A 26,855-nucleotide genomic window follows, 5' to 3' on the forward strand; every position below is an offset into this window, starting at 1 on the left:
ACTGATGTTTCTCAATATCTCAGCTTCTAAACAACATAAAGCTTTGATTCTAACGGCTAAACATACATTTTCAAGGGCCCCGAATCCAATGGTAACAAGTTCGATAAGCTAGACATGACCATAGAGCTCCTATGTGGAGCTCCGATACATCGCAGACATGTATGACCTAAGAACCAATCACCATAGGACCTGGGAAGAACTAGGAGCTGGCAATCTATAAGTAACCAAGAATGACATCCCGTTTGTATCCATTGGACCAGATCATGCATGTGAACATCTGAACAAGCTGATGAAGATTCACTCTGGACTGATTGGCATCTCTAACAATGCCAATGCTACACAGAGATTCTTCATGGTTACACCAGAATTATCATGCCTGTCAAAAGACTTCAAGAGTCAGTTTGGCCTGGAAGGTGACAAGATCACAGAACATCATGACCTTGGTCCAAGTGCAGTCAAGAGAGAGCATGAAGCAATCAACAAGATCAAGGCTGCGATACTGAGTCACGGGAATCCATTTGACACTGAAGGTGACAAGCTGCACAATGTGATAACGAATGCTTACATCCCCGACGAGTATGTACCACAGATCTTGAACATTGATGTCACTGGTCAGAAGTTGTATGAAGACTACGTGTCGGAGCGTATCAATGGAGATGTTAGTCTCTGGGCACCAGTCAAGAAGGAGAACAACAAGATGTTCACGTCTGGGAACAAGAGAACCACAGTGAAACTCAGAGACAGGACTGTGGATCTGAAGGAGACTAAGGAACTGTACGGAAGGCTCATGGTCCTTGCCATGTCAAACAGAGACATCAACCAGAAATATGCCATCGGAAATTACGAGTTCACTGTGACACCAAGAGCACTGTTCGCTCCAGATGGGACAATTCTTCCATGCACTGACAAGTCGAAGTTAGTTCATCTCCTCGACAAGTTAGCAAGAGCAGAAATTCACCCCGAAGATCAGCAGCAGACACCAGCTGCAAGTGTTCTACAAGAAGATCCAATGGACACAAGAACTACGGCATCCACATCTAGTAAACCGACAAGTCGGAAGATTGCACTGGTGGATGGGATGGTACTTGTGCATAAGCTGACAAAGAAACCAGCCACTGTAGTGAAAGTCAACGATCTGGGTGAATGCTTCAATGACAGACTCATGTCTCTAACAAAAGATTGTGATGAGATCATACTGGTCTTTGACACGTAAAAAAACGATTCTCTGAAGAGTGCTGCCAGGGCTAAAAGAAGGCAAGGAAAGGATGCAGTACAGTATCAAGTCAGAGATGACACCAACATCAAACACATCCCAATGAGCAGATTCCTTTCTCATGACAAAACAAAGGCTGATCTGACTGACTATCTGGCAGCGAAAACTCTAGAATACAACAGTCACTCATCCAAGTTGATCATCACGTCTGCTTCAGGGCGTACTAGGAGCAACAGTGACCTGCTCTTCGAGGACAACAACCATGAAGAAGCTGACACCCTGTTGATCCACCAGGCCGTGCTGGCATCCCAGCGAAACCCACATGATGCGCAGTTGGTGTTCTTCTCTCCCGACACAGATGTCCTGGTACTAGTCATAGCAAACTATGACCTCCTGCTGAGGAATACATCCATTTCCATGGCCTCTGGAATACTTCAAATAGAGCCACTGTGGACAGCTCTAGGGGTCGAAAGAGCAAAGGCGTTGCCAGCCTTTCATGCTTTCACAGGGGCAGACAACACTGGGAGGTTCTCTCGAATAGGCAAAGCAACCTGGCTGCATATGTCTACCTCAAAGCAAGTGAAGATGTCATAGACACCGTGCGAATGCTTTCAGATGCAACTGAAGTGACGGAGGACATGTTGTCCACACTAGCTAACTTTGTATGCGCTGCTTACTCTCCAAATGGCATCCACATCGACAGCATCCCCGAACTACGATGGTATCTCTTTTGCAAACACATGGCAGAAAGTGACAGGCTTCCTCCTACTCTTGGAGCTCTCAAGCAGCACATCCTTAGAGTCCATATCCAAGCCAGAGTGTGGGGTCAGGCAAGCATTGCTCAACAGGATCCTCAGCTGAATCCCCTGCAAAACGGCTTTTACAAAGACATGGATGGACAAGTGAAACCAACCACAACTGAGGAGCCTCCAGTCCCCAAGGCCATCATTCAAATGGTTAGATGTCAGTGCAAAACAGACTGTTCTTCATCTAGATGTTCCTGCAGAACAAACAACTTGGCTTGTACAGACCTTTGTCAGTGTGACATCCAGTGCCAAAATGATGAGGACTCTCAAGATGTGATGAACGAAAGCGATGATGAGGATGATGATGACTTTACTCAATGATGAATCAAAGCTCTGTGCTCTTTAGAAGGTGAGTTACATCAGTTTTACGGCGGCCAGTTTGAGAAATCCAAGATGGCCGCCACAAAGGAGCTCTATGGTCATGTCTAGCTTATCGAACTTGTTACCATTGGATTCGGGGCCCTTGAAAATGTATGTTTAGCCGTTAGAATCAAAGCTCTATGTTATTTAGAAGCTGAGATATTGAGAAAAATTAGTTCTACGGCGGCAATTTTGAAAATCCAAGATGGCCGCCATACAGGAGACTGTGCAAATAGCAACATTAGTTTTCTGACTGACTATACAATATAGTTTCCAAAAATATATAGTTTTCCAAATCCCCCAAAAATTCCAACGAAATTACATAGTGAACCCGACTATAAGGGTGAAGGTGCAAGGAGAGCTCGGCGGGTGAAGTACCAACTGAGAATGAAGGTGTGGAGGTTGAAAGAGGTGACAGTAATGGAGGCATTAAAAGAGAGGCTGAGTATGGCAGAGGTTGATGTGGTTGAGCTTGAACGTGGTTGGATGTCAATGAAAGATAGTCTGTTTGGAGCTGTTGGTGAGGTATGTGGATGGACGAAAGGACCACCGAGGCACTCAGAAACATGGTGGTGGGATGATGAAGTTGAAAAGAAGATTGACGAGAACAGGAAGAAGTTCTAGAAGTGGCAGAAGGCAAAGGGTGCGGGGGCAGAAAAGGCAGAGCATGAAAGTTATAAGGCAGCCAAGAAGGCTGCAAAGAAAGAGGTAGCAAGGCGCAGGAGGCATGGAGGAAAATGTTCGGAGAACGCTTGGATTCGGAAGAGGGTCAGAGAGCGGTATTCAGGATTGCAAAGCAGATAGCGAAAGAGAGGTGTGATGTGATGGGGGTGAGTTGCTTGAAGGATGAAGTGGGACAAATCGTTGTGGAACCAGATGCAATGAAAGGAATATGGAAAAGATATATGGAAATGCTGTTGAACACAGAGAATGAATGCGATGGCAACATGGAGAGTAACCCAGTTTTAGGACCGGCAGAGAAGATAACCGAGAAGGAAGTTGAGGAAGCGATAAAAGCAATGAAGAGTAGAAAAGCGGGAGGGCCGACGGGAGTTGTGGGAGATATGTTGAAGGCAGCAGGAAGTTGGGGTGTGAAGAGAATGACAGAGATCTGCAATCTGGTGGTGAAAGACGGCCGCATTCCAGTGGATTGGGAACTGAGTACCCTCGTCCCTCTATACAAGGAGAAAGGTGACCCTCTGGAGTGTGGCTCCTACCGAGCGATAAAGTTATTGGAGCATGAAATGAAGGTATTGGAAAGGGTGTTGAAGAGGAGGATAAGGAAGAAAGTGAAGATCGACGAAATGCAGTTTGGATTTATGCCAGGAAGAGGAACGACAGATGCGCTTTTTATTGTGAGACACTTGCAGGAGAAGTACATGGAGAAGATGAAGAAGTTGTTTCTTGGGTTTGTTGATCTGGAGAAAGTATTCGATAGGGTTCCACGCAAAGTATTGACATGGGCATTGAGGAAGTTAGGAGTGGAGGAATGGTTGATCAGAGTAGTGATGGCAATGTACAAAAGAGCACGCACCGCTGTAAGGACGAAGGACGGGAACAGTGGTGAGTTTGAGGTGAAGGTGGGAGTGCATCAGGGGTCGGTACTAACAACAACAACATGCATTTTAGGCCATTTTCCCTGCTCGAGCGGGGGTTAGCCTTGCGGTCCCCATGACAATCTTCTCCATCTTGCCCTACTTTCTGCATCTCTCCTTGTTAACCCCCTTGCCCGCACCATCTTTGGCCAAGTCTTTCTCGGTCTTCCCCGTCGTCTACTTCCTTCTACATTCATTTCCATCATTCTTCTCAACCAGTCACTTTCATCCTTCCTCAACACATGACCAAACCATCTCAACCTGTTCCTTTTCACAACATCAATCACAGGCTCTATTCCCATCATTTTTCGCAATTCATCATTTGTCTTCCTGTCTCTCAACGACACTCCGCACATCCATCGAACCATTCGCATTTCCACTCTTTCCAACCTTCGTTGCTGCTCTACGTTCATTACCCACGTCTCGCTCCCATAAATCATGACACTTCTCACACATGCAGCATACACCTTTCCCTTCAGCTTCAACGACACTCCCCTCCTCATCAGCACGCCACTCAGTTCCCGAAACTTCTTGCATGCACATCTCACTCTAGCAACCGTTGCCGCGTCTGATCCACCTTCTCCATTCAGCATGTCTCCGAGGTAGCAAAATGTTTTCACACCTTCCAGCTTCACGCCGTCTCCAAGATCCAACTCAACATTTCCTCCATCTGCAGCTCCCTCTGTGCACACCTTACATTTGAATGTAGCTGCCACACTGGTTAATGACCCTCTCAGACCACTACATTTTTGATGAACCCACTCAGCGCACATTGAACATTGAATGGAGTTCACTCCGACACCCTTCCTACGCACAGCACAGGGCCACTTCCCAGTTCTTTCCACCTCACCACATGCTTTACCACTTACCATCACCTTCGTCTTTCCGATATTCACCTTCAGACCTTTTGTCTGCATACATTCCTTCCACTTGACCATTATTGCCTTCAGTCCATCCATACTTTCCGCAATCAACAGCAGATCATCTGCATACAACAACTCCCACGGTAAACCCTCCTTTACGTTCTGAGCCAGCACCTCCATCACAGCTACAAATAGTAGTGGACTTAGTAGCGACCCCTGATACACTCCCACCTTCACCTCAAACTCACCACTGTTCCCTTTCCATCGTCCTTACAGCTGTGCACGCTCTTTTGTACATTGCCATCACTACTCTGATCAACCATTCCTCCACTCCTAACTTCCTCATTGCCCACAATGCCCATGTCAATACTTTGCGTGGAACCCTATCGAAAGCTTTCTCCAGATCAAGAAACCCAAGAAACAACTTCTTCCTCTTCTCCATGTACTTCTCCTGCAACTGCCTCACAATAAAGAGCGCGTCTGTCGTTCCTCTTCCTGGCATAAATCCAAACTGCATTTCATCGATCTTCACCTTCTTTCTTATCCTCCTCTCCAACACCCTTTCCAATACCTTCATTCCATGCTCCAATAACTTTATCGCTCGGTACGAGCCACACTCTTAGAGGGTCACCTTTCCCCTTGTATAGAGGGACGAGGGTACTCAGTTCCCAATCCACTGGAATGCGGCCCTCTTTCACTGCCAGATTACAGATCTATGTCATTCTCTTCACACCCCAACCTCCTGCTGCCTTCAACATATCTCCCACAACTCCCATCAGCCCTCCCGCTTTTCTTCTCTTCATTGCTTTTATCGCTTCCTCAACTTCCTTCTCAGCCGGTCCTAAAACTGGGTTACTCTCTATGTTGCCATCCCATTCATTCTCTGTATTCAACAGCATTTCCATATATCTTTTCCATCTTCCTTTAATTCCATCTGGGTCCACAACGATTTGTCCCACTTCATCCTTCAAGCAACTCACCCCCATCACATCACACCTCTCTTTCGCTATCTGCTTTGCAATCCTGAATACTGCTCTCTGACCCTCTTCCGAATCCAAGCGTTCTCCGAACATTTTCCTACATGCCTGCTGCGCCTTTGCTACCTCTTTCTTTGCAGCCTTCTTGGCTGACATAACTTTCATGCTCTGCTGTTTCTGCTCCCGTCCCCTTCGCCTTCTGCCACTCCTTGAACTTCTTCCTCTTCTCGTCAATCCTCTTTCCAACTTCATCATCCCACCACCATGTTTCCGAGTGCCTCGGTGGTCCTTTTGTCCATCCACATACCTCACCAAAGGCTCCCAACAGACTAGCTTTAATTGACTTCCAACCACTTTCAAGCTCAACCACATCATCCTCTACCCTACTCAGCCTCTCTTTTAATGCCTCCCTTACTGTCACCTCTTTCAACCTCCACACCTTCATTCTCGGTTGGTACTTCACCCGCCGAGCTCTCCTCGCACCTTTCACCCTTATGTCGCAGACAACCAAGTGGTGCAGTGAAACAGCCTCCTCCCCCGGGATCACCTTTGTGTCCCGGAGGAGCCCCCTATCTCGCCTACGCACCATCAGGTAGTCAACGGTTGTCGCGACCCACCTGACGTGTATGTAACAAGCTTATTATCCTCTTTCTGGAACGGAGTATTACAAATCAACAAATCAGCTCCATCGGCAAACTCCAAAATCCTTTCACCTTCTCCATTTCTCACACCATATCCGTATCCCCCATTAACTCCCTCAAAACCATCCATACTCCTTCCCACATATCCATTTAGGTCTCCTCCTACCACAACTTCCTCATCTTTCACGTTTTCCATCAGCTTCTCTATCGCACACCATAACTTGTCCTTCTCTTCATCGCTTCGACCAACCTGCGGAGCATATCCCGAGATGACGTTCACCAAGAGCTTTCCAATCATCATTTTCACCATCATCAACCTATCACTCACTCTCATCACACTCACCACACTGTCTACAAACTCCTCAGAAAAATGGATAACCAACACTATTCACGCCCTCCAGGCACCCTTGCCACACAAACTTGTATTTCTGTCCCTGCCTACCCTTCACCATTCTCACACCACTTCCCTTCCATCTCGTCTCTTGCACACAACATATGTCCACTCTTCTTTTGACCAATACTTCCACCACTTCTCCTGATCTCCCTGTCATTGTCCCTACATTCCATGTCCCAAACCTCAGAAACCGATCTCCACTTCGAGCTGTACCCTGCCCATCTGTTGTTGTAATTGTCATGGTTCTCTTTTTTTGAGGCAATGTTTTTATGGCCGGATGCGCTTCCTGACGCCACCCCTCTTATTCGTGTCTTACGACACGCAGGGATACGGTGTACCTCTTCTAATCCAGGGTTTACACTGGGAAACGTTTAAAACATGGAAATTCGGGGGGGGGGGGGGGGGGGGATCACGGCTGCGGACGACCCGTCAGCACCACGCCACTTGGAAAGGACTTCGATGCACGTCGGCCCGGTCAGCCCAGAGCCTGGCGCGAAGTCCAAGGACATCAGCACGTCATCCGAAAACAGCTCCGGTTGGTGCGAACCACTCGGTCAATGGCGCGAACCAGGTCCCGACACGACCTTGCTCGCTTGGCCCCGATGAAGGCCTCGCTGGGTGTTCTCCAAACAGGGGCAGAATCGCCCAAGCCGCGCTGGATTTCGGCGGCGGAAAGCTAAGTCGGTACTAAGTACTAAGTCGGTACTAAGTCGGTACTAAGTCCACTACTATTTGTAGCTGTGATGGAGGTGCTGGCTCAGAACGTAAAGGAGGGTTTTCCGCGGGAGTTGTTGAATGCAGATGATCTGGTGTTGATTGCAAAAAGTATGGATGGACTGAAGGAGAAGATGAACAAGTGGAAGGAATGTATGGAGACAAAAGGTCTGAAGGTGAATATCGGAAAAACGAAGATGATGGCAAGTGGTAAAGCATGTGATGAGGTGGAAAGAACTGGGAAGTGGATGTGTGCTGTGTGCAGGAAGGGTGTCGGAGTGAACGCCATTCAATGTGCAATGTGCGCTGAGTGGGTTCATCAAAAATGTAGTGGTTTGAGAGGGTCATTAACCAGTGTGGCAGCTACATTCAAGTGTAAGGTGTGCACAGAGGGAGCTGCAGATGGAGGAAATGTTGAGTTGGATCTTGGAGACGGATGAAGCTGGATGGTGTGAAAACATTTTGTTACCAAGGAGACATGCTGAATGGAGAAGGTGGATCAGACTCGGCAACGGTTGCTCGAGTGAGATGTGCATGGAAGAAGTTTCGGGAACTGAGTGGCGTGCTCACGAGGAGGGGAGTGTCGTTGAAGCTGAAGGGAAAGGTGTATGCTGTATGTGTGAGAAGTGTTATGATTTATGGGAGCGAGACATGGGTAATGAACGTAGAGCAGCAACGAAGGTTGGAAAGGGTGGAAATGCGAATGGTTCGATAGATGTGTGGATTATCGTTGAGAGAGGAAGACAAATGATGAATTGCGAAAGATGATGGGCATAGAGCCTGTGATTGATGCTGTGAAGAGGAACAGTTTGAGATGGTTTGGTCATGTGTTGAGGAAGGATGAAAGTGACTGTTTGAGAAGAGTGATGAAAATGAATGTCGAAGGAAGTTGAGGACGGGGAAGACCGAGAAAGACTTGGCTAAAGATGGTCGAAGAAGAAATGCGGGCAAGGGGGTTAACAAGGGGAGATGCAGAAAATAGGGCAAAATGGAGAACATTGTCATGGGGACCGCAAGGCTAAGCTCTTGCAGGGAAAATGGCCTTAAAATGCCTGTTGTGTTGTTGTATGTTAGCACTCAATAACACCAAAATAAAGATGTACACCCAAATACCAAAGGAAGCAAAACATGACCAACCTTCTGTTGTTTCTTCTTGTATTTCAGCTTATCGGGCGCATCATTTGCCTTGGAGACTAAATCATCTTTCCCAAGTCGAGCTGCAGAGATGTTCTTAATCTGAGCAACTTGATGGATTTGGCAATCTTCATCTTGCGGAACGGCTGGCTCTTTGTCCTTCTTTTTAAGCTTCCCCGTTTTACTCAGCTTTGTTTTGTTGCAAGTAGTTCTAGATTGCTGTGGCTCTTCAGAGGCACACGCATCCTGTTTGGCAGAATCTTTAGTGACCACACATTCATCTTGATGAACAGCTGGCTCTTTGTCCCTCATTATAAGCGTCTTCTTCTTCTTAATAGTCTTTTTTTTGCTGCGAACAGAACATTGCTGTGGCTCTTCAGAGGCCCATGCATCTTTTTTGCCAAAACCTTTGGTGGTCGCACATGACGCGTCTTCGCCCAAGGTTAACTGGCCCTCCTGCTCCTTTAGCACTGCTGTGCAAGGCAACACACACACACACACACACACACACACACACACACACACACACACACACACACACACACACACACACACACACACACACACACACACACACACACACACACAAACACACACACACACACACACACACACACACATTAGATATCCCAACATTTACAATCCCACTTACATTATAAAGCAGAATCACTCAATACACTTTATCAAATCCCACTAGTTCAGGGACTCATTCAGATATTTTAAAGGGAACAATATAAAGTTGCCTGATTTCCCACATGCATTTGCTCGTTTACAGTCATTTTGTACAGTGGAGGCCTGTTACAAGGAACATCACAACAAATTTTGTTACAACGCATTTAGCATGAGAAACTCCTTTCACCACCCAGCAAACAAGGTCCAGATCTGACATTTAGATCACCAAGAGGTTTTCCTCTGCAATTATGCAAGCAGCAAGTACGAGGTGTAAAGTACTTGCTGGATCAATTGCAACCTTTTTTTTCCAGGAAGGGGAGGGGGGTGGATCAATTTACACTCTGCTGTATGCCCTGTACTGTATGACACTGATGTACTTCAATTTCTCCATTACAAAATTCGCTATGGATATACTCGCTGGAGTTGTGGGCTGGAGGTCGGGGAGACGGTCATTGTCACAGCCTCCATGAACAACTTTCGGTTTAGTTGAACTCCATGGAGAGGCCTGGTACAGCTAGTTACTTGCAAAATCGAAGATTTTTCAAGTATATTTGTCAGTTGCATTTGTGGTTCTGTCTGTTTGTCTGTCTGTTTGTAACTTGCAAAATCGAAGATTTTTCAAGTATATTGGTCGGTTGCGTTTTGTAAGTATATTTGTATTGGCTGAACAAGTGGAAGGAATGTATGGAGACAAAAGGTCTGAAGGTGAATATAGGAAAGACGAAGGTGATGGCAAGTGATAAAGCATGTGGTGAGGTGGAAAGAACTGGGAAGTGGCCCTGTGCTGTGTGCAGGAAGGGTGTCGGAGTGAACTCCATTAAATGTACAATGTGCGCTGAGTGGGTTCATCAAAAATGTAGTGGTCTGAGAGGGTCATGAACCAGTGTGGCAGCTACATTCAAATGTAAGGTGTGCACAGAGGGAGCTGCAGAAGGAGGAAATGTTGAGTTGGATCTTGGAGACAGCGTGAAGCTGGAAGGTGTGAAAAGATTTTGCTACCTCGGAGACATGCTGAATGGAGAAGGTGGATCAGACACGGCAACGGTTGCTCGAGTGAGATGTGCATGGAAGAAGTTTCGGGAGCTGAGTGGTGTGCTGATGAGGAGGGGAGTGTCGTTGAAGCTGAAGGGAAAGGTGTATGCTGCATGTGTGAGAAGTGTTATGATTTATGGGAGCGAGACATGGGTCATGAATGTAGAGCAGCAACGAAGGCTGGAAAGGGTGGAAATGCGAATGGTTCGGTGGATGTGCGGAGTATCGTTGAGAGAGAGGAAGACAAATGATGAATTGCGAAAGATGATGGGAATAGAGCCTGTGATTGATGCTGTGAAGAGGAACAGGTTGAGATGGTTTGGTCATGTGTTGAGGAAGGATGAAAGTGACTGGTTGAGAAGAGTGATGGAAATGAATGTAGAAGGAAGTAGAGGACGGGGAAGACCGAGAAAGACTTGGCTGAAGATGGTGGAAGAAGAAATGCGGGCAAGGGGGTTAAAAAGGGGAGATGCAGAAAATAGGGCAAAATGGAGAGATTGTCATAGGGACCGCAAGGCGAACCCCCGCTCTAGCAGGGAAAATGGCCTTAAAATGCATGTTGTTGTTGTTGTATTGGTCGGTTGCATTTGTGGTTCTGTCTGCTTGTCTGTTTGTTTGTTTGTTTGTTTGTTTGTTTGTCACCGGCCTACAGATCACAATTCTAAACCGATCGTCACGAAACGTCACCAAGTTGTCTCGGTTGTCCCAATTCTAGGTTGTCTCGGTTCTGACAAACCAGATGTGATCTGCTTAACAGAAACTTTCCTCCTTCATGATGTCTCTGATACCTTGGTATCTCTCCCAGGTTACTCCCTCCTCCGGTGTGATAGACCTGAGCCTCGTCCTGGAGGTGGGGTTGCTATCTTTATAAAAAACTCTCTTCCTCACTCGCCCTCCACTGCCCTCTCTCCACCTCACCCCCAGGAATAGCTTTGGCTACGGCTTCCCCTTCACTCCCACCTTTTGTTCATAGGTGTGTTGTACCATCCACCAAACAGTTATGACTCCATCTACATCTCGCTGTCTGATAATATGGACCAACTTCTATCTACCCATCCCAACTCTCTCTTCCTCATATGTGGTGATTTCAATTGTCACCATGCCAGTTGGCTGGGTGTGGGTACCTCTCTCACCAGCCATGGCTCTTCAGCAAAGGACTTCTGCGACTCACTGGGACTGACACAATCTGTCAATTTCCCGACCCGGATCTCAGTCAACGGAGCATCTTCTCTTCTGGACTTGATTATGACTAACTTCCCTGAAAATGTCTGCTGCTCTTCTTCTGCTCCAATCGGCTCATCTGATCATGTGCTTGTTAAAGTGGACATCTCTCTGACCATTCTCAGAGAGCCTCCTCAGCGTCGACGAGTCTGGCATTTCACTCAGGCCAACTGGCATGGTCTTCAAGCAGCCATCAATCATCTGGATTGGTCTCCCATCTCTACCGCCTCTGACATCAACTCATCCTGGGAATTCTTTCAAAGTAAATTGCTCTCTCTCATGTACAGATTTATCCCATCTCGTCTTCAGTTGTCATACCCTTCCTCCCGTCCATGGTACACGGAATCTTGTGGTGAGGCTGTTGCCCAGAAACAACTTGCTTTCGTCTCCTAGAAAGCAAATCCAACGGAAGGAAATCTCGAATTTCCACAAATTTCTCGATTTCTCGATTTTTCTCGAAATTTCTCGATCACAAAACTTCACCAAGTTGTAGAGTTCGTCACAATTAAGAAGCCTATTGAGTTTGAGGTCAAAGGTCATCTGGAGTTCAAATTTCTAAAATTGCCATTTCAAATCCGATTGACTTGAAAATAGAACAGCATTTGCATAGTGCCTCACTGAATTGGGAAACGAACTATTTTCGAGGTCAAAACGTCAAAGGTCAACTCAAGGTCAAACTTCCAAAATCATCAATTTCCATCTGAAAAATCATCACTTTTCATCCTATTGACCCGAGCTTCGATCAAGATCGTCAATTTTGATCTTGATGAAATGGACAATTTGCTGGATCAATTGCGACCATTTTTCCGGGAGGGTGGGGGTGGGGGTTGGAGGGTGGATCTTGCAAGTATCATGCTCTGCATGACGTCTTCTTGTTTTGATATTCTTAATTACAATATTTCATATTGCCATTCATATTTGTCTTTATGGCTTTTTTTTCTTTTTGTTGACATAACCTTATATTAACTTCCTACCATGCATCATATTACATATTGATTTTGGTATTCATTAATTTTGGTAACACCTTAGGTATTCACGAATGTTGTGCCTAATGTTAGATGAATGTTGTTTTAACCTTTCTTTTGTATTATGTTTACGATGACATGTTTAATTCTGTTAGTGCCATGCGCAACCTGTAGATGGATATGTGCGCATTATAAATATACGTTATGATTATGTCTGAACAAATACTGCTCAAATTATTTGTGCATGCACCTTGATACACTTCACCCAGATGTCTTTTTATTTTAGATTTAGGCCCCTGTTATGATTTTAAGCTGGCAAAGGGGAAATACTAACAATCACACATTTTCCCTTGCATTTCCCTGGTCTTTGTCGATAGAGATGAGACTTGGTGCAATGTCAACACCAAAGTTCAATCAGCCCCGACATGCATGCTTAGATTATAAAGGCATCAAATGTCAAAATTGGCAATAAAATTAAGGCTTTTGGCCTGCCATGCCTTTATACATAAACCAATCCAGACAAGACTTGGCCCAAAAATACCTTGTCACAGCTCTCTTGGACTAAAGCAGGTAAAGAGGTCAACATTGGTCCACTGTCTACCTTTTGACTTTTCAGCAGTCAAAGTGGATGGAGGGGGGGTGGGGAAGTCACATTGTATTCAAGTTTGTTTGTTTCTTACTTTTGAATGTCCACTGTTCCTCTTCATTGTTTGCATTTGTGGTTTTGTTTTTCTACAATTTGAAACATTGTGGTGCGTTTCTAATATTGAAGCTGGGGTGCTTGAAACACCATGTGCCTGCCATCACTGAGGGGCCTAAATGTAATTCCCCAATCTACTAACCATCTTACTATAATTCACCAAATGTCTGTCTGTCCGTTCGAAGGTACCGTAAAAACTGCTGAACCGATCGCAAAGATATTTTTGGTGGGTAATCCTGGGATCCCCAGGAGTAAAATAGGCTATTTAATTTTCCCAATTTCAGCTTTAGTCTCCAGCATTCTCAGGTTTGGACTCGCGCATAACATTCGCGTTTGCATGACGTTCATTGCAACGGTACCCGCCCTACGGGCGGGGCTTCAATTGGGAGGCCCAAATGAAAAGGCAAAATATCAGAAATTGAAGCCTTTTTTTCTTTTAAACGATTTATATAAATATCCGTTAAATCTCGATCGGTGCAGCCGTTTGTGCGGCACCCGGGAAAATAACTTCATGCGGGAGCAAGTATCAGCAGGATGTGGCAGTGTGGGTGTCCACGTTTGCACCGATCGCTGCAACGTGTGCCGCACAAACGGCTGCACCGATCGCTGCACGGCTGCATCGATCGGATGTGGCATGAAGGAGGATCTGCACTTCGGCATGAAGGAGGATCAGATCTAAAATATCGCTGTCTCCATCGATCTTGCCAAGGTCGTAACACCTATCGGCTCAAAATCCTTTTAACTGTTGATTTGGTACAGTTACACGTATCGGGAATTTGGTACACGTATCGGGAGTACATACGACATAGCGATTGTGAACACGATTATCGATCACGATTCACGATCACGATCATCACGATCATAGTGTATCGATCACGATTTGAAAGACAATGGAATAATATTTACCGATATGAACAGTGATGAGGCTTTTATTGAAATTCTAAAGATACCGTTTTGATTTTGATGATTTGCGTGTGATATGATTCATCGGATGTTTATATGAATCGTTTAAAATAAAAAAGCCTTCAATTTCTGATATTTTGCCATTGCCATATGCAGATTCGCCACGAACCCACGATCGATGTTTCTCTACGTGAACGTACCCGTTTGTTTGCGAACAGGTACGTTTTTCATGGAAGTCCTTCACGAACTTGCTGTCCATGTCTGACGTGCGACTGAAGGTGCTACAGGAATGTGGAATTTATTGGTTTCATGCTTTAGCATTCACCGTATCTGCATTGCCCGTTTGGTACTGGCCTCCCACCCGTGCCTAGCACGGGTATTTCTCTAGTACTTATAAATAAAAACAAGACCGAAAGTCCAACGGCAGCCTAGCCGGGCTTGTTTGATACTTTAGTTGAAGAGGATAGTGTGACCTGGGTGGGGATACCACTTAGCAAATAATGTAAGTATTAATTTTTTTTTATTTCAGGCATGGACAGCCGATTCTTGAATGACTTGGGTAAAAAAGAAAAAAAAAACAGCGAATGGCAAATGATGAACCAATAAATTCCACATTCCTGTGCCACCTTCAGTTGAACGTCAGGTGTTCGAACTTGACTTCAGTCGAACAGCACGTTCTCAATATTTTCATTCTAAACGAAATCATTCATCATTCCAATCACAAATTAATATTCTATGGTATTCAGTCGAACCCAACAGTTGTATCTGAGCTACGAAATGAAAATTCTACTTTTAACACAACTTGGGATAAAGTTATTTTTTTTGTTTGAAGATCTTTTGAACAACCAAGACCCACAGAACGAGTTCTACCTTGATGACCCAGCCAAAGAGTTATACCTTGGAGATCCACAAAATCCTGAAAAAGAGTTCTACCATGATGATACTTATTGTGAGTTATCAAAACAAAACCCACTGAAACCCAAAACCCACAAAACCCTCACTGTCAGGCCGACAAGCGGTTAGCGAGCGACGGACACTTTTGTTATGAACAAAACGCGAGGACGCGCAGCGCTATCAATTACTGGCGTACGCTTTGAGCGCGCACTGATACATGGGACAAACACGTGGAAAAAGGCGTCATTCCGTTGGAGCGTCATCAAAATATAATGTTAAATCACGATTGTATTGAGAAATCAAAGCAGCGAACCGTCGTCGTCTGTTCACTTTCGGTTCAGGAGCAAGTCCGTGTCGATTGCATTTCAAAATCATAATTGTATTGAGGAATTTCTGAAACCTCTTACGACACCTGCTGGGAACCCAGAACATTCCACAGAAGGTTATTGTATTTCCCTTTAGTAAAATATGAAACTGTAATGGTTATTAAATGTGTCCCCTATCATGTGACCAGATCCTCAGCACTGATTGGTCTACGTTTGTGGCGACATACGGACAGACAAAGGCTGTTCTCGACGGCAATTCCCTACGGGCGACGTTGTAACAAGTTACGTAAGCAGTTTTTTCACAACAAAGTTCAACCTTTTCTATATTGTTTGCAACACGCCGCCTCCAATTAGGGAAATAACTTACATTTCCATGCACCTAAATGAACATTGTATGGATGATTGTTGTTAGGGTTAGTACATGTACACAGCCTACCCTCTGACAGTGTCTGCTGCTGATGTGCCAGAGAGAGAGTTGTCGGTAGTTTGGTAGATGGAAGCGTGGAATACGTCTTGTACACACAAGCTGGAATTTCTGGGAAAAAAAATACGACAAACAACAGTTAATGCACAATCATCATCATCGTGTCGATCTCGATCGGATCGGACGATGCACATCGACATACCAAATTACATGTTCAGCACAGATGCCATCCTCAAGATGTTGCAGGTTACGTTTCTAAAAAGCATTATTTATCAGTGGGCCAGAGTACTTTAACTAGCATAATTACTTCTCTAAACTTCCCTAAAATTATAACAATAAATTAGAGTTGCCCCTTTTGGGGGGGGGGGGGAGGAGGGAAATCATTTTCATCTGTCAATTGTAAATTGTGACAATTCATTTTTGCATCTCGAAGTAGTTTTGAAGCCGTATCTGTGGTGATCCATTTGAATTGGTCATGTTATTGGCAGCAGCGAGACACCTTCGTTTGTTCATACAGGGCGTTTCAAAAGAAACGGTGCAATACAAACCTAACACCTCTTGTGCAAAAAGGTACTTCAGAGAAAAGTATTTATTGTTAAATACAACGAAGACATGTTGGGTATGTCACTTGAGCGAGGCAATGATACCTGAAAGTAAACGAGCACACAATTTCATTTTAAAATTAACAAACAAATGAAACAAGTATTTGACTCAGTGTGATGGTTACTCTGCAGCACTAAGGGTCAACATGTGAATAACGAAGACACAGCATGATACACAAGTCTTCAGAAATTACATCAACTTGTCCAAAAAAACTTTCAATTAGTCGCTCACCGTTTCCTCAAAAACATTGTTAAGTCACAAGTTTCATTGTTACAAATGATTTCAAGGTTGGAATGATAAACTTATAAACGCTCATGGACCTCTGGTAGCTTGTAACTGTTGCTGCGCTTTTGCCTAAGGAAGAAATGCTGAAATCTGTCTATCTGGGTTCTTCCTAACATCTTTCTAGAGCTAGGAGCTAGGAGTTAGGGCTAGGAGTTAGGGCTAGGAGTTAGGGCTAGGAGTTAGGGCTAGGAGTTAGGAGTTAGGGCTAGGAGCTAGTCGTTAGGGCTAGGAGTTAGGGCTAGGAGTTAAGGGGAAGGAGCTAGGGAGCTAGGGCTATGAGTTAGGGCTATGAGTTAGGGCTAGGAGTTAGAGCTAGGAGTTAGGGACCTTTGTTCCTTTCACATTTCTCTCTACTTTTTCATATTTCTCTTTATTCATTCTAATTCTTGCTTCTTCTTTATTTCTCTCTTTCTTTATCTATCTGTATTCGGAGAAGTGAATTCTTGCAGAATTGTTTTTTTCTGGAAGGTTACTTGGCTGTGCTTGGATGGGTTTGAGGGCTTGGTGGGCCGAGGATGGCTGGGCCGAGGTGCTCGTGGTTGTGGGACGAGGTGCTCGTGGTTGTGGGACGAGGCGCTCGTGGTTGTGGGACGAGGTGCTCGTGATTGTGGGGCGAGGTGCTCGTGGTTGTAGGGCGAAGCGCTCGTGGTTGTGCGACGAGGTGCTCGTGGTTGTGGGACGAGGTGCTCGTGGTTGTGGGACGAGGCGCTCGTGGTTGTGGGACGAGGTGCTCGTGGTTGTGGGGCGAGGTGCTCGTGGTTGTGGGGCGAGGTGCTCGTGGTTGTGGGGCGAGGTGCTCGTGGTTGTGGGGCGAGCCGCTCGTGGTTGTGGGACGAGGTGCTGGTGGTTGTGGGACGAGGTGCTCGTGGTTGTGGGACGAGATGCTCGTGGTTGTGGGATGAGGTGCTCGTGGTTGTGGGACGAGGTGCTCGTGGTTGTGGGACGAGGTGCTCGTGGTTGTGGGACGAGGTGCTCGTGGTTGTGGGACTAGGTGCTCGTGGTTGTGGGACGAGGTGCTCGTGGTTGTGGGACGAGGTCCGAGATGATATTGATAGTGATACCTTACCGATGAAATGAAGGAAAGCAGCGTGTCCTACTGAGGAGCAGCGGAGGCACGGACGGACCGCCAACGCTGGAGCCATATAGCGGAACGGGGCCACGCCGAGCCGGGCGAGGGTCGCCATGACGGAGCAGAAATGAATAGCTGCCCGAAAATTCCCCAAAAGCACATCCGTCCGTCTAATGTGCTGCTATGGTATCGAATCAGGCCACGCAAGTTCTGCACTCGATTAGCTCAGCCTGGAATACATAGGACTTCCGGACCTCCGGTTGTTGTTTAACGATTTTTTGTGCTTGTGACGTTTCCCGGTGTATATTAATATCGTGAGGGTTCAATGTGGCGACGGCTCATGATAAAAACCATAATCATAAAGGACTCGTCTGCGACAAGTTTATGTATCCCGGGATAACGATAAGCGTGGATGAGGCCTGTGGCAGACGTAACTAGACGATAGTCGGTGTGATCGATTGCACCAAGATGATCTCTGGATGTTTGGGTGTTGATACGTGTTGTTGTATTTTTAATATAAGTACAGTGTACGTTCTCTCATAATTGGACGTGTCAGTGTTTGTCATGGAAACACACACTTTACGGGACTTTTGCCAACAGCTGCCCAAGACCGTAAGATAACGTTCATTACCATTAGCCCCCCAACCCCACCCCATCTGGGTATCCTGACAACAGCTCCCCAAGACAGTAAGATAACGTTTTATTACCATTAGCCCCCGCCCCTCAATCTGGGTATCCTGACAACAGTTGCCCAAGACAGTAAGATAACGTTTTATTACCATTACCCCCCCCCCCCCAACCCCCGCCCCTCAATCTGGGTATCCTGACAACAGTTGCCCAAGACGGTAACATAACGTTTTATTACCATTAGCCCAACCCCACCCCATAGGGGTATTCTGACAACATCTGCCCAAGACACTGCAAGACAGACAGTAAGATAACGTTTTATTACCATTAGCCCCCCCCCCCCCCCCCCAACCATACCCCATCGGGGTATCCTGACAACATCTGCCCAAGACACTGCAAGACAGTAAGATAACGTTTTATTACCATTAGCCCCCACCCCACCGGGGTATCCTGACAACATCTGCCCAAGACAGTAAGATAACGTTTTATTACCATTAGCCCCCCCCCCCCCCAACCCCACCCCATCGGGGTATCCTGACAACATCTGCCCAAGACAGTAAGATAACGTTTTATTACCATTAACCCCCCCCCCCCGACCCCCGCCCCTCAATCTGGGTATCCTGACAACAGTTGCCCAAGACGGTAACATAACGTTTTTATTACCATTAGCCCCCGCCCCCTCCACCCCCGCCCCTCAATCTGGGTATCCTGACAACAGTTGCCCAAGACGGTAACATAACGTTTCATTACCATTACCTCCCCTCCCCAATCTGGGTATCCTGACAACAGCTGCCCAAGACGGTAACATAACGTTTCATTACCATTACCTCCCCTCCCCAATCTGGGTATCCTGACAACAGCTGCCCAAGACGGTAACATAACGTTTCATTACCATTAGCTCCCCTCCCCAATCTGGGTATCCTGACAACAGTTGCCCAAGACGGTAACATAACGTTTCATTACCATTAGCTCCCCTCCCCAATCTGGGTATCCTGACAACAGCTGCCCAAGACGGTAACATAACGTTTCATTACCATTACCTCCCCTCCCCAATCTGGGTATCCTGACAACAGCTGCCCAAGACGGTAACATAACGTTTCATTACCATTAGCTCCCCTCCCCAATCTGGGTATCCTGACAACAGCTGCCCAAGACGGTAACATAACGTTTCATTACCATTAGCTCCCCTCCCCAATCTGGGTATCCTGACAACAGTTGCCCAAGACGGTAACATAACGTTTCATTACCATTAGCTCCCCTCCCCAATCTGGGTATCCTGACAACAGCTGCCCAAGACGGTAACATAACGTTTCATTACCATTAGCTCCCCTCCCCAATCTGGGTATCCTGACAACAGTTGCCCAAGACGGTAACATAACGTTTCATTACCATTACCTCCCCTCCCCAATCTGGGTATCCTGACAACAGCTGCCCAAGATGGTAACATAACGTTTCATTACCATTAGCTCCCCTCCCCAATCTGGGTATCCTGACAACAGTTGCCCAAGACGGTAACATAACGTTTCATTACCATTAGCTCCCCTCCCCAATCTGGGTATCCTGACAACAGTTGCCCAAGACGGTAACATAACGTTTCATTACCATTAGCTCCCCTCCCCAATCTGGGTATCCTGACAACAGCTGCCCAAGACGGTAACATAACGTTTCATTACCATTAGCTCCCCTCCCCAATCTGGGTATCCTGACAACAGTTGCCCAAGACGGTAACATAACGTTTCATTACCATTACCTCCCCTCCCCAATCTGGGTATCCTGACAACAGCTGCCCAAGATGGTAACATAACGTTTCATTACCATTAGCTCCCCTCCCCAATCTGGGTATCCTGACAACAGTTGCCCAAGACGGTAACATAACGTTTCATTACCATTAGCTCCCCTCCCCAATCTGGGTATCCTGACAACAGTTGCCCAAGACGGTAACATAACGTTTCATTACCATTAGCTCCCCTCCCCAATCTGGGTATCCTGACAACAGCTGCCCAAGACGGTAACATAACGTTTCATTACCATTAGCTCCCCTCCCCAATCTGGGTATCCTGACAACAGCTGCCCAAGACGGTAACATAACGTTTCATTACCATTAGCTCCCCTCCCCAATCTGGGTATCCTGACAACAGTTGCCCAAGACGGTAACATAACGTTTCATTACCATTACCTCCCCTCCCCAATCTGGGTATCCTGACAACAGCTGCCGAAGACGGTAACATAACGTTTCATTACCATTAGTTCCCCTCCCCAATCTGGGTATCCTGACAACAGTTGCCCAAGACGGTAACATAACGTTTCATTACCATTAGCTCCCCTCCCCAATCTGGGTATCCTGACAACAGTTGCCCAAGACGGTAACATAACGTTTCATTACCATTAGCTCCCCTCCCCAATCTGGGTATCCTGACAACAGCTGCCCAAGACGGTAACATAACGTTTCATTACCATTACCTCCCCTCCCCAATCTGGGTATCCTGACAACAGCTGCCGAAGACGGTAACATAACGTTTCATTACCATTAGCTCCCCTCCCCAATCTGGGTATCCTGACAACAGTTGCCCAAGACGGTAACATAACGTTTCATTACCATTAGCTCCCCTCCCCAATCTGGGTATCCTGACAATCTGGGTATCCCCACCCCCTCCCCCCCCCCCCCCCCCTTCCCCTTCCTACGCCTCCTGCCCCCAAGCCCTCTCCCTCCCACACATCTCCCTGCTCTCAAATGTTGTGGTTGTGTGCTTCCCCTTCTCTCCCCATCTTGTCTTCCGCTCCCTCTTTTTGTATATTTTGTTTGTCTGGTTGATTTGTTTGTGAAATAAATGTTAGCTCTTTCACGAGCCTCGATTCAGTATTTAAAAAAAAAAAAAAAAAAAAAAAAAAAAAAACAGCTGCCCAAGACGGTAACATAACGTTTCATTACCATTACCTCCCCTCCCCAATCTGGGTATCCTGACAGCAGCTGCTTAAGACGGGAAGATAACCTTTTCTATTACCATTAGCCCCCTCCCCCCTGCCACCCCCCATCCAGGTATCCTGACAGGGGGTGGCTTGTATTTTTGGTGTTGTGAGTCCCGCCGGAGGCTCTGCTCAGAAATAGGGGCAATGGCCCTGGGCTCACCCGGTAAACCAGGGAACCACTGGCAGGCGTGGATGACCCCTGAAATATGTAACGGGGAAGAAAGAGGTAAATACCTATTTTGGGGGGCAAACCCCTGCTTTTTCAATGCCTTCGCCAACGAAGTCGCTGGAGGTGTTGTGTTTTCAGGTTTTCCGTCCGGCTGTCTGTCTGTGCGTGCATGCGTCCGTCCACCCGTCCCTGTGTCCGCCCATCCCTGTGTGCGTCCATCCCTGTGTGCGTCCATCCCTGTGTGCGTCCATCCCTGCATCCGACCAACAGGTTTTTGTTTCCGTGATAACTTGAAGGGAACTAAGTCAAACTTGGTACAGGTATGTATAATAATGTATAGATGAACTGATAAGATTTTGGGGTCACGAGGTCAAAGGTCAGAGATCAGTTAAGTAAAACTCCTGTTACCGCGATAACTTGTGAACCAGTGATGGGATTTCCCAACATCCTCACAAACTTACAAAGTCCTGTCCCCTCTGCAAACAAGTGCATCGTGCTGATTACAGTCATTTCCTCAGTGAATTTCCTTACCTCCCCGAACGAGATCGACGGTACATTGCAAGGGCACGCCAAGTGGCTGGCATATCTGACGAGTCAGGAGACTGAACATATGCCCATGTGGGCAGGATAGTTAATGACATAGATTACTCAGAACCGTCCACTACCCTACGTGTCCAGGTTCGCCAGACTCCATATCTAAACACCTTCCATGGCCACCACAAAACCCAACTTACCAGACAGTGGTGCCATGGGAAACCTGATTCGTTCAACCACTGCAAACAATTTAGGAGCCAAGATTCAGAAGAGTGCACAGTCCGCTCGCTCCTCAGGCGGATGGGTCCTCCCCAATTCAAATTGTTGGTGACACCAGACTCACCCTGACACGCAACGGAGGAGAATTCCAATTTGACGGCCTGGTGTTTGAAGATATTGACGTGGAGATAACAGCAGGTCCACTCTTCATGGAGTCTGAGACATCTCAGTCCGCTCTGCTAAGCACCACGTTTTCCTGGGTGATGGCACCACGTACATGTATGGTTCTCAAGGAAAGAGCCTTGATTGTCATACAGTACACTGAGCCCATGCACGACATGCCCAACCTCACACAACTACTGTGGCCCAGACAGTTTATTGAAATGGTCCTCCCAAATGACATGTTGAGTATTGGCTCAGACCTCGTACTGATGCCCCTATTGCAAAGTCACTGGGATCCATTGAGCTCTGGTCCCCACCCAGTGTCATCCATAACATCATTGGAAAGGTTTGGATCACCAATTTAACCAACGAACCATGAGTTCTCAAACAACAGGAGCAATTTTGCCAGATCCGCCCCGTGTACATATACCCAGAGGCACTGACTGATTATGTGCAACCATTCCATCACACGATAACGCCATCCATGTTAGGTATTAGTAACACTCAACATCTCCCCTCTCTCTGCTCGTTAATACGTTTTTCTGATTAATAGAAGTGTATATACATTTTATTGAGACACGCTGTATGTGCCACTGTTGTGCTGGAGTTGATTGGAAATGTCCATAAGTTACACCATTCTGTCATTGTGAACTCTGAATCCTCCTTACCACTACTTGCAATCTCATTTTGTCTTCCTACCACCCACACAGAGGGTAGGAATAAATGGTTTCAGAAATATGTGCTTTAAATATAGCCAAGCTTTAATTCTTGGGAAATAAAAATCTTTTCCAGGAGTTGCATGCACACCTCAATGGTTCCATAAGTGATCACACCTTGACCAAGCTTATGCGAAGACGCCATCTTGGTGGGCAGAACATGACCTCGTTCGAAAAAGGACGAAGCAGGACACTGGATGAGTGAGTGTCCGTCCACAGGTAGTTTGGTGTATTAGCAATGAGGTTTGGTGGATTTGGGATGATGCGTATGGCTCCAACCTGTTTTTGAAGTCCTGCTATTCTCGGACTAGATCATTTCTGATGATCATTGTAATGGATGACATTGCTGCTATAATTGTCGCTTAGAATTTAATTGAGAACATTGCTGACATTGCTGTGACTGAAAAAGGGGCGTGCCACTGCAAAAAGGGGCGTGCCACTGCAAAACGGGGCGTGCCACTGCAAAACGGGGCGTGCCACTGCAAAACGGGGCGTGCGACTGCAAAACGGGGCGTGCCACTGCAAAACGGGGCGTGCGACTGCAAAACGGGGCGTGCGACTGCAAAACGGGGCGTGCGACTGCAAAACGGGGCGTGCGACTGCAAAACGGAACGTGTGACTCCAAAAGGGGCGTGCGACTCCAAAACGGGGCGTGCGACTGCAAAACGGGGCGAGCGACTGCAAAACGGGGCTTGCGACTGCAAAACGGGGCGTGCGACTGTAAAACTGGGCTTGCGGCTGCAAAACGGGGCTTGCGGCTGCAAAACGGGGCGTGCGGCTGCAAAACGGGGCGTGCGACTGCAAAACCTGCCGTGCGGATGCAAAACGGGCCGTGCGAATGCAAAACGGGGCGTGCGAATGCAAAACGGGCGTGCGAATGCAAAACGGGGCGTGCGACTGCAAAACGGGGCGTGCGACTGCAAAACGGGGCGTGCGACTGCAAAAAGGGGCGTGCGGCTGCAAAACGGGGCGTGCGACTGCAAAACGGTGCGTGCGGCTGCAAAAAGGGGCATGCGGCTGCAAAACGGGGCGTGCGACTGCAAAACGGGGCGTGCGACTGCAAAACGGGGCGTGCGACTGCAAAACGGGGCGTGCGACTGCAAAACGGGGCGTGCGACTGCAAAACAGGGCATGGGACTGCAAAATTGCTTAACCATGCTTTTACATCACTAATTTGCTTTACCATGCTTTTACATTACTAAATTGCTTTGCCCATGCTTTTACAGTGCATTCATAAAGTATTCAGACCCCTTCACTTTTTTCACATTTTGTTATGTTGCAGCCTTATGCTGAAATCGTTTAAATTCATTTTTTCCCTCATCAATCTACACTCAATACCCCATAATGACAAAGAGAAAACAGGATTTTAGAAACTTTTGCAAATTTATTAAAAAGAAAAACCTGAAATATCACATTCACATAAGTATTCATACCCTTTTCTATGACACTTGAAATTTAGCTCAGGTGCCTCCTATTTATCTTGATCATCTTTGAGATGTTTCTACACCTTGATTGGAGTCCACCTGTGGTAAATTCAATTGATTGGACATGATTTGGAAAGGCACACACCTGTCTATATAAGGTCTCACAGCTGACAATGCATATCAGAGCAAAAACCAAGCCATGAGGTCGAAGGAACTGCCTGCAGAGCTCAGAGACAGGATTGTGTTGAGGCACAGATCTGGGGAAGCCGACAAAAAAATTTCTGCTGCATTGAAGGTTCCCAAGAGCACAGTGGCTTCCATAATTCTTAAATGGAAGAAGTTTGGAACAACCAGGACTCTTCCTAGAGCTGGCCGCCTGGCCAAACTGAGCAATCGGGGGAGAAGGGCCTTGGTAAGAGAGGTGACCAAGAACCCAATGGTCACTCTGGCTGAGCTCCAGAGATCCTATGTGGAGATGGGAGAAACTTCCAGAAGAATAACCATCACTGCAACATTCCACCGACCTGGGCTTTATGGCAAAGTGGCCAGACGGAAGCCTCTCCTCAGTGAAAGACACACAAAAGCCCGCTTGGAGTTTGCAAAAAAGCACCTAAAGGACTCTCAGACTGTGAGAAACAAGATTCTGTGGCCTGATGAAACCAAGATTGAACTGTTTGGCCTCAATTCTAAGCGTCATGTCTGGAGGAAACCAAGCAACGCTCATCACCTGCCCAATACCATCCCAACGGTGAAGCATGGTGGTGGCAGCATCATGCTGTGGGGGTGTTTTTCAGCAGCAGGGACTGGGGGACTGGTCAGGGTTGAGGGAACAATGAACGGAGCAAAGTACAGAGATATCCTGAATGAAAACGTGAAACAGAGCGCTCAGGACCTCAGACTGGGCCGAAGGTTCACCTTCCAACAGGACAATGACCCTAAGCACACAGCCAAGACAACGCAGGAGTGGCTTAGGGACAACTCTGTGAAGGTCCTTGAGTGGCCCAGCCAGAGCCCTCACTTGAACCCAATCAAACATCTCTGGAGAGACCTAAAAATGGCTGTCCACCGACGGTCCCCATCCAACCTGACAGAGCTTGAGAGGATCTGCCGAGAAGAATGGCAGAAAATCCCCAAATCCAGGTGTGCAAAGCTTGTCGCGTCACACCCAAGAAGACTCGAGGCTGTAATCGCTGCCAAAGGTGCTTCAACGAAGTACTGACTTAAGGGTCTGAATACTTATGTAAATGTGATATTTCAGTTTTTTCTTTTTAATAAATTTGCAAAACTTTCTAAAATCCTGTTTTCTCTTTGTCATTATGGGGTATTGAGTGTAGATTGATGAGGGAAAAAATGAATTTAAACGATTTCAGCATAAGGCTGCAACATAACAAAATGTGAAAAAAGTTAAGGGGTCTGAATACTTTCTGAATGCACTGTACATCAGTAAATTGCTTTAGTGGTGATGCTGGTGTACTTTGTGGTAATTCTGGTGTACTATTCAACTACACTGCTAAATGATGTCGAGTTTTGGATTTTAACAAGTCTCTTGATCAGTGGATACTTGTTCATGAGCTGGCAAAGCTTCTGGGCCTGAGCGACTGCAACCCCCAGCCTTTCCTTTTTGCCTTCTCTGGAAAAGATGACTGCAACTTCATCTCTGGCATTGGCAAGACAAAGGTCCTGCAGTTTCATCACCAAATAGATTGTGAAGTTCTTGCACGATGTGGAGAAAGCGACAACTTAGAGGTGACAGATTTAATCATAAGAGCAGCGAGGAACCTGTTGATAGCATTATGTGGTGGAAAAACGTTCACTTCGTGAGCAGCACTGTGTGCCCATGTGTTCATCGCTGGGGGAAACTCGAAGGACGTTCCATGTTTGTCCCACAGAGGACATGCATTCAAGCAGCATCTGTTGAGATGTCTCTTCCGTTCCAATGATGCCTCCGGCCAGGGCATTCAGTTGGAAGACGGGAAACATTTGCTGCCAGTACCTATGATATTGCCGCCATTTCCAGAAATCACACAATCGCTCAAGCTGCAAATGTGTGACAAGTAATTGCACTCGCATCTGCTCTTGCCAGAAATATCAAGTGCCATGTTGTGTGGCTTGCAAATGTGAAGGAAAGAAGGACAAATGTGAGCGAGCACTGAACCTTGCAACGCTCGCTGAAAGTGATGGTTCAGATGATAGCGTCGTCGACGATTGAATAAATCACACAATATGACCGAACGATTTAATTTTCA

The 26,855-nt window shown here is 46.6% G+C and overlaps 2 protein-coding genes across 7 annotated transcripts in view; one reads left to right on the forward strand and one right to left on the reverse strand.

Moving 5' to 3' along the window:
* The window catches only part of POLRMT (RNA polymerase mitochondrial), a 238,297-nt gene extending 220,269 nt beyond the window's left edge, over positions 1–18,028 (reverse strand). For 3 of the 4 annotated variants that reach the window (XR_013622380.1, XM_078771712.1, XM_078771710.1), the window contains exons 1-3: positions 17,789–18,028; positions 15,847–15,945; positions 8,701–9,170 (exon numbers count right to left, since the gene is read on the reverse strand). Coding sequence is in view for 3 of the 4 variants with exons in the window: in XM_078771712.1 (XP_078627838.1) it covers positions 8,701–9,170; positions 15,847–15,945; positions 17,789–17,906 (687 nt within the window). In the remaining variant the exon portion in view is untranslated. The remainder of the gene's footprint in view (positions 1–8,700; positions 9,171–15,846; positions 15,946–17,788) is intronic. The other variant, XM_078771711.1, reaches the window with a different exon arrangement.
* A 193-nt stretch (positions 18,029–18,221) lies between these two features.
* Positions 18,222–26,855, forward strand: part of MAPDA (N6-Methyl-AMP deaminase) — a 40,431-nt gene continuing 31,797 nt past the window's right edge. Inside the window, exons 1-2 of one of the 3 annotated variants that reach the window (XM_078771707.1) lie at positions 18,222–18,403; positions 23,262–23,386. In XM_078771707.1, the coding sequence (XP_078627833.1) occupies positions 18,356–18,403; positions 23,262–23,386 (173 nt within the window). In that variant the 5' untranslated portion in view covers positions 18,222–18,355. Of the gene's footprint in view, positions 18,404–23,261; positions 23,405–26,855 lie in introns of all 3 variants that reach the window. The other 2 variants (XM_078771709.1, XM_078771708.1) reach the window with 2 other exon arrangements.

The sequence above is a fragment of the Myxine glutinosa genome, chromosome 2 (assembly GCF_964187855.1).
Source record: "Myxine glutinosa chromosome 2, kmMyxGlut1.1, whole genome shotgun sequence".
Taxonomy (NCBI): domain Eukaryota; kingdom Metazoa; phylum Chordata; class Myxini; order Myxiniformes; family Myxinidae; genus Myxine; species Myxine glutinosa.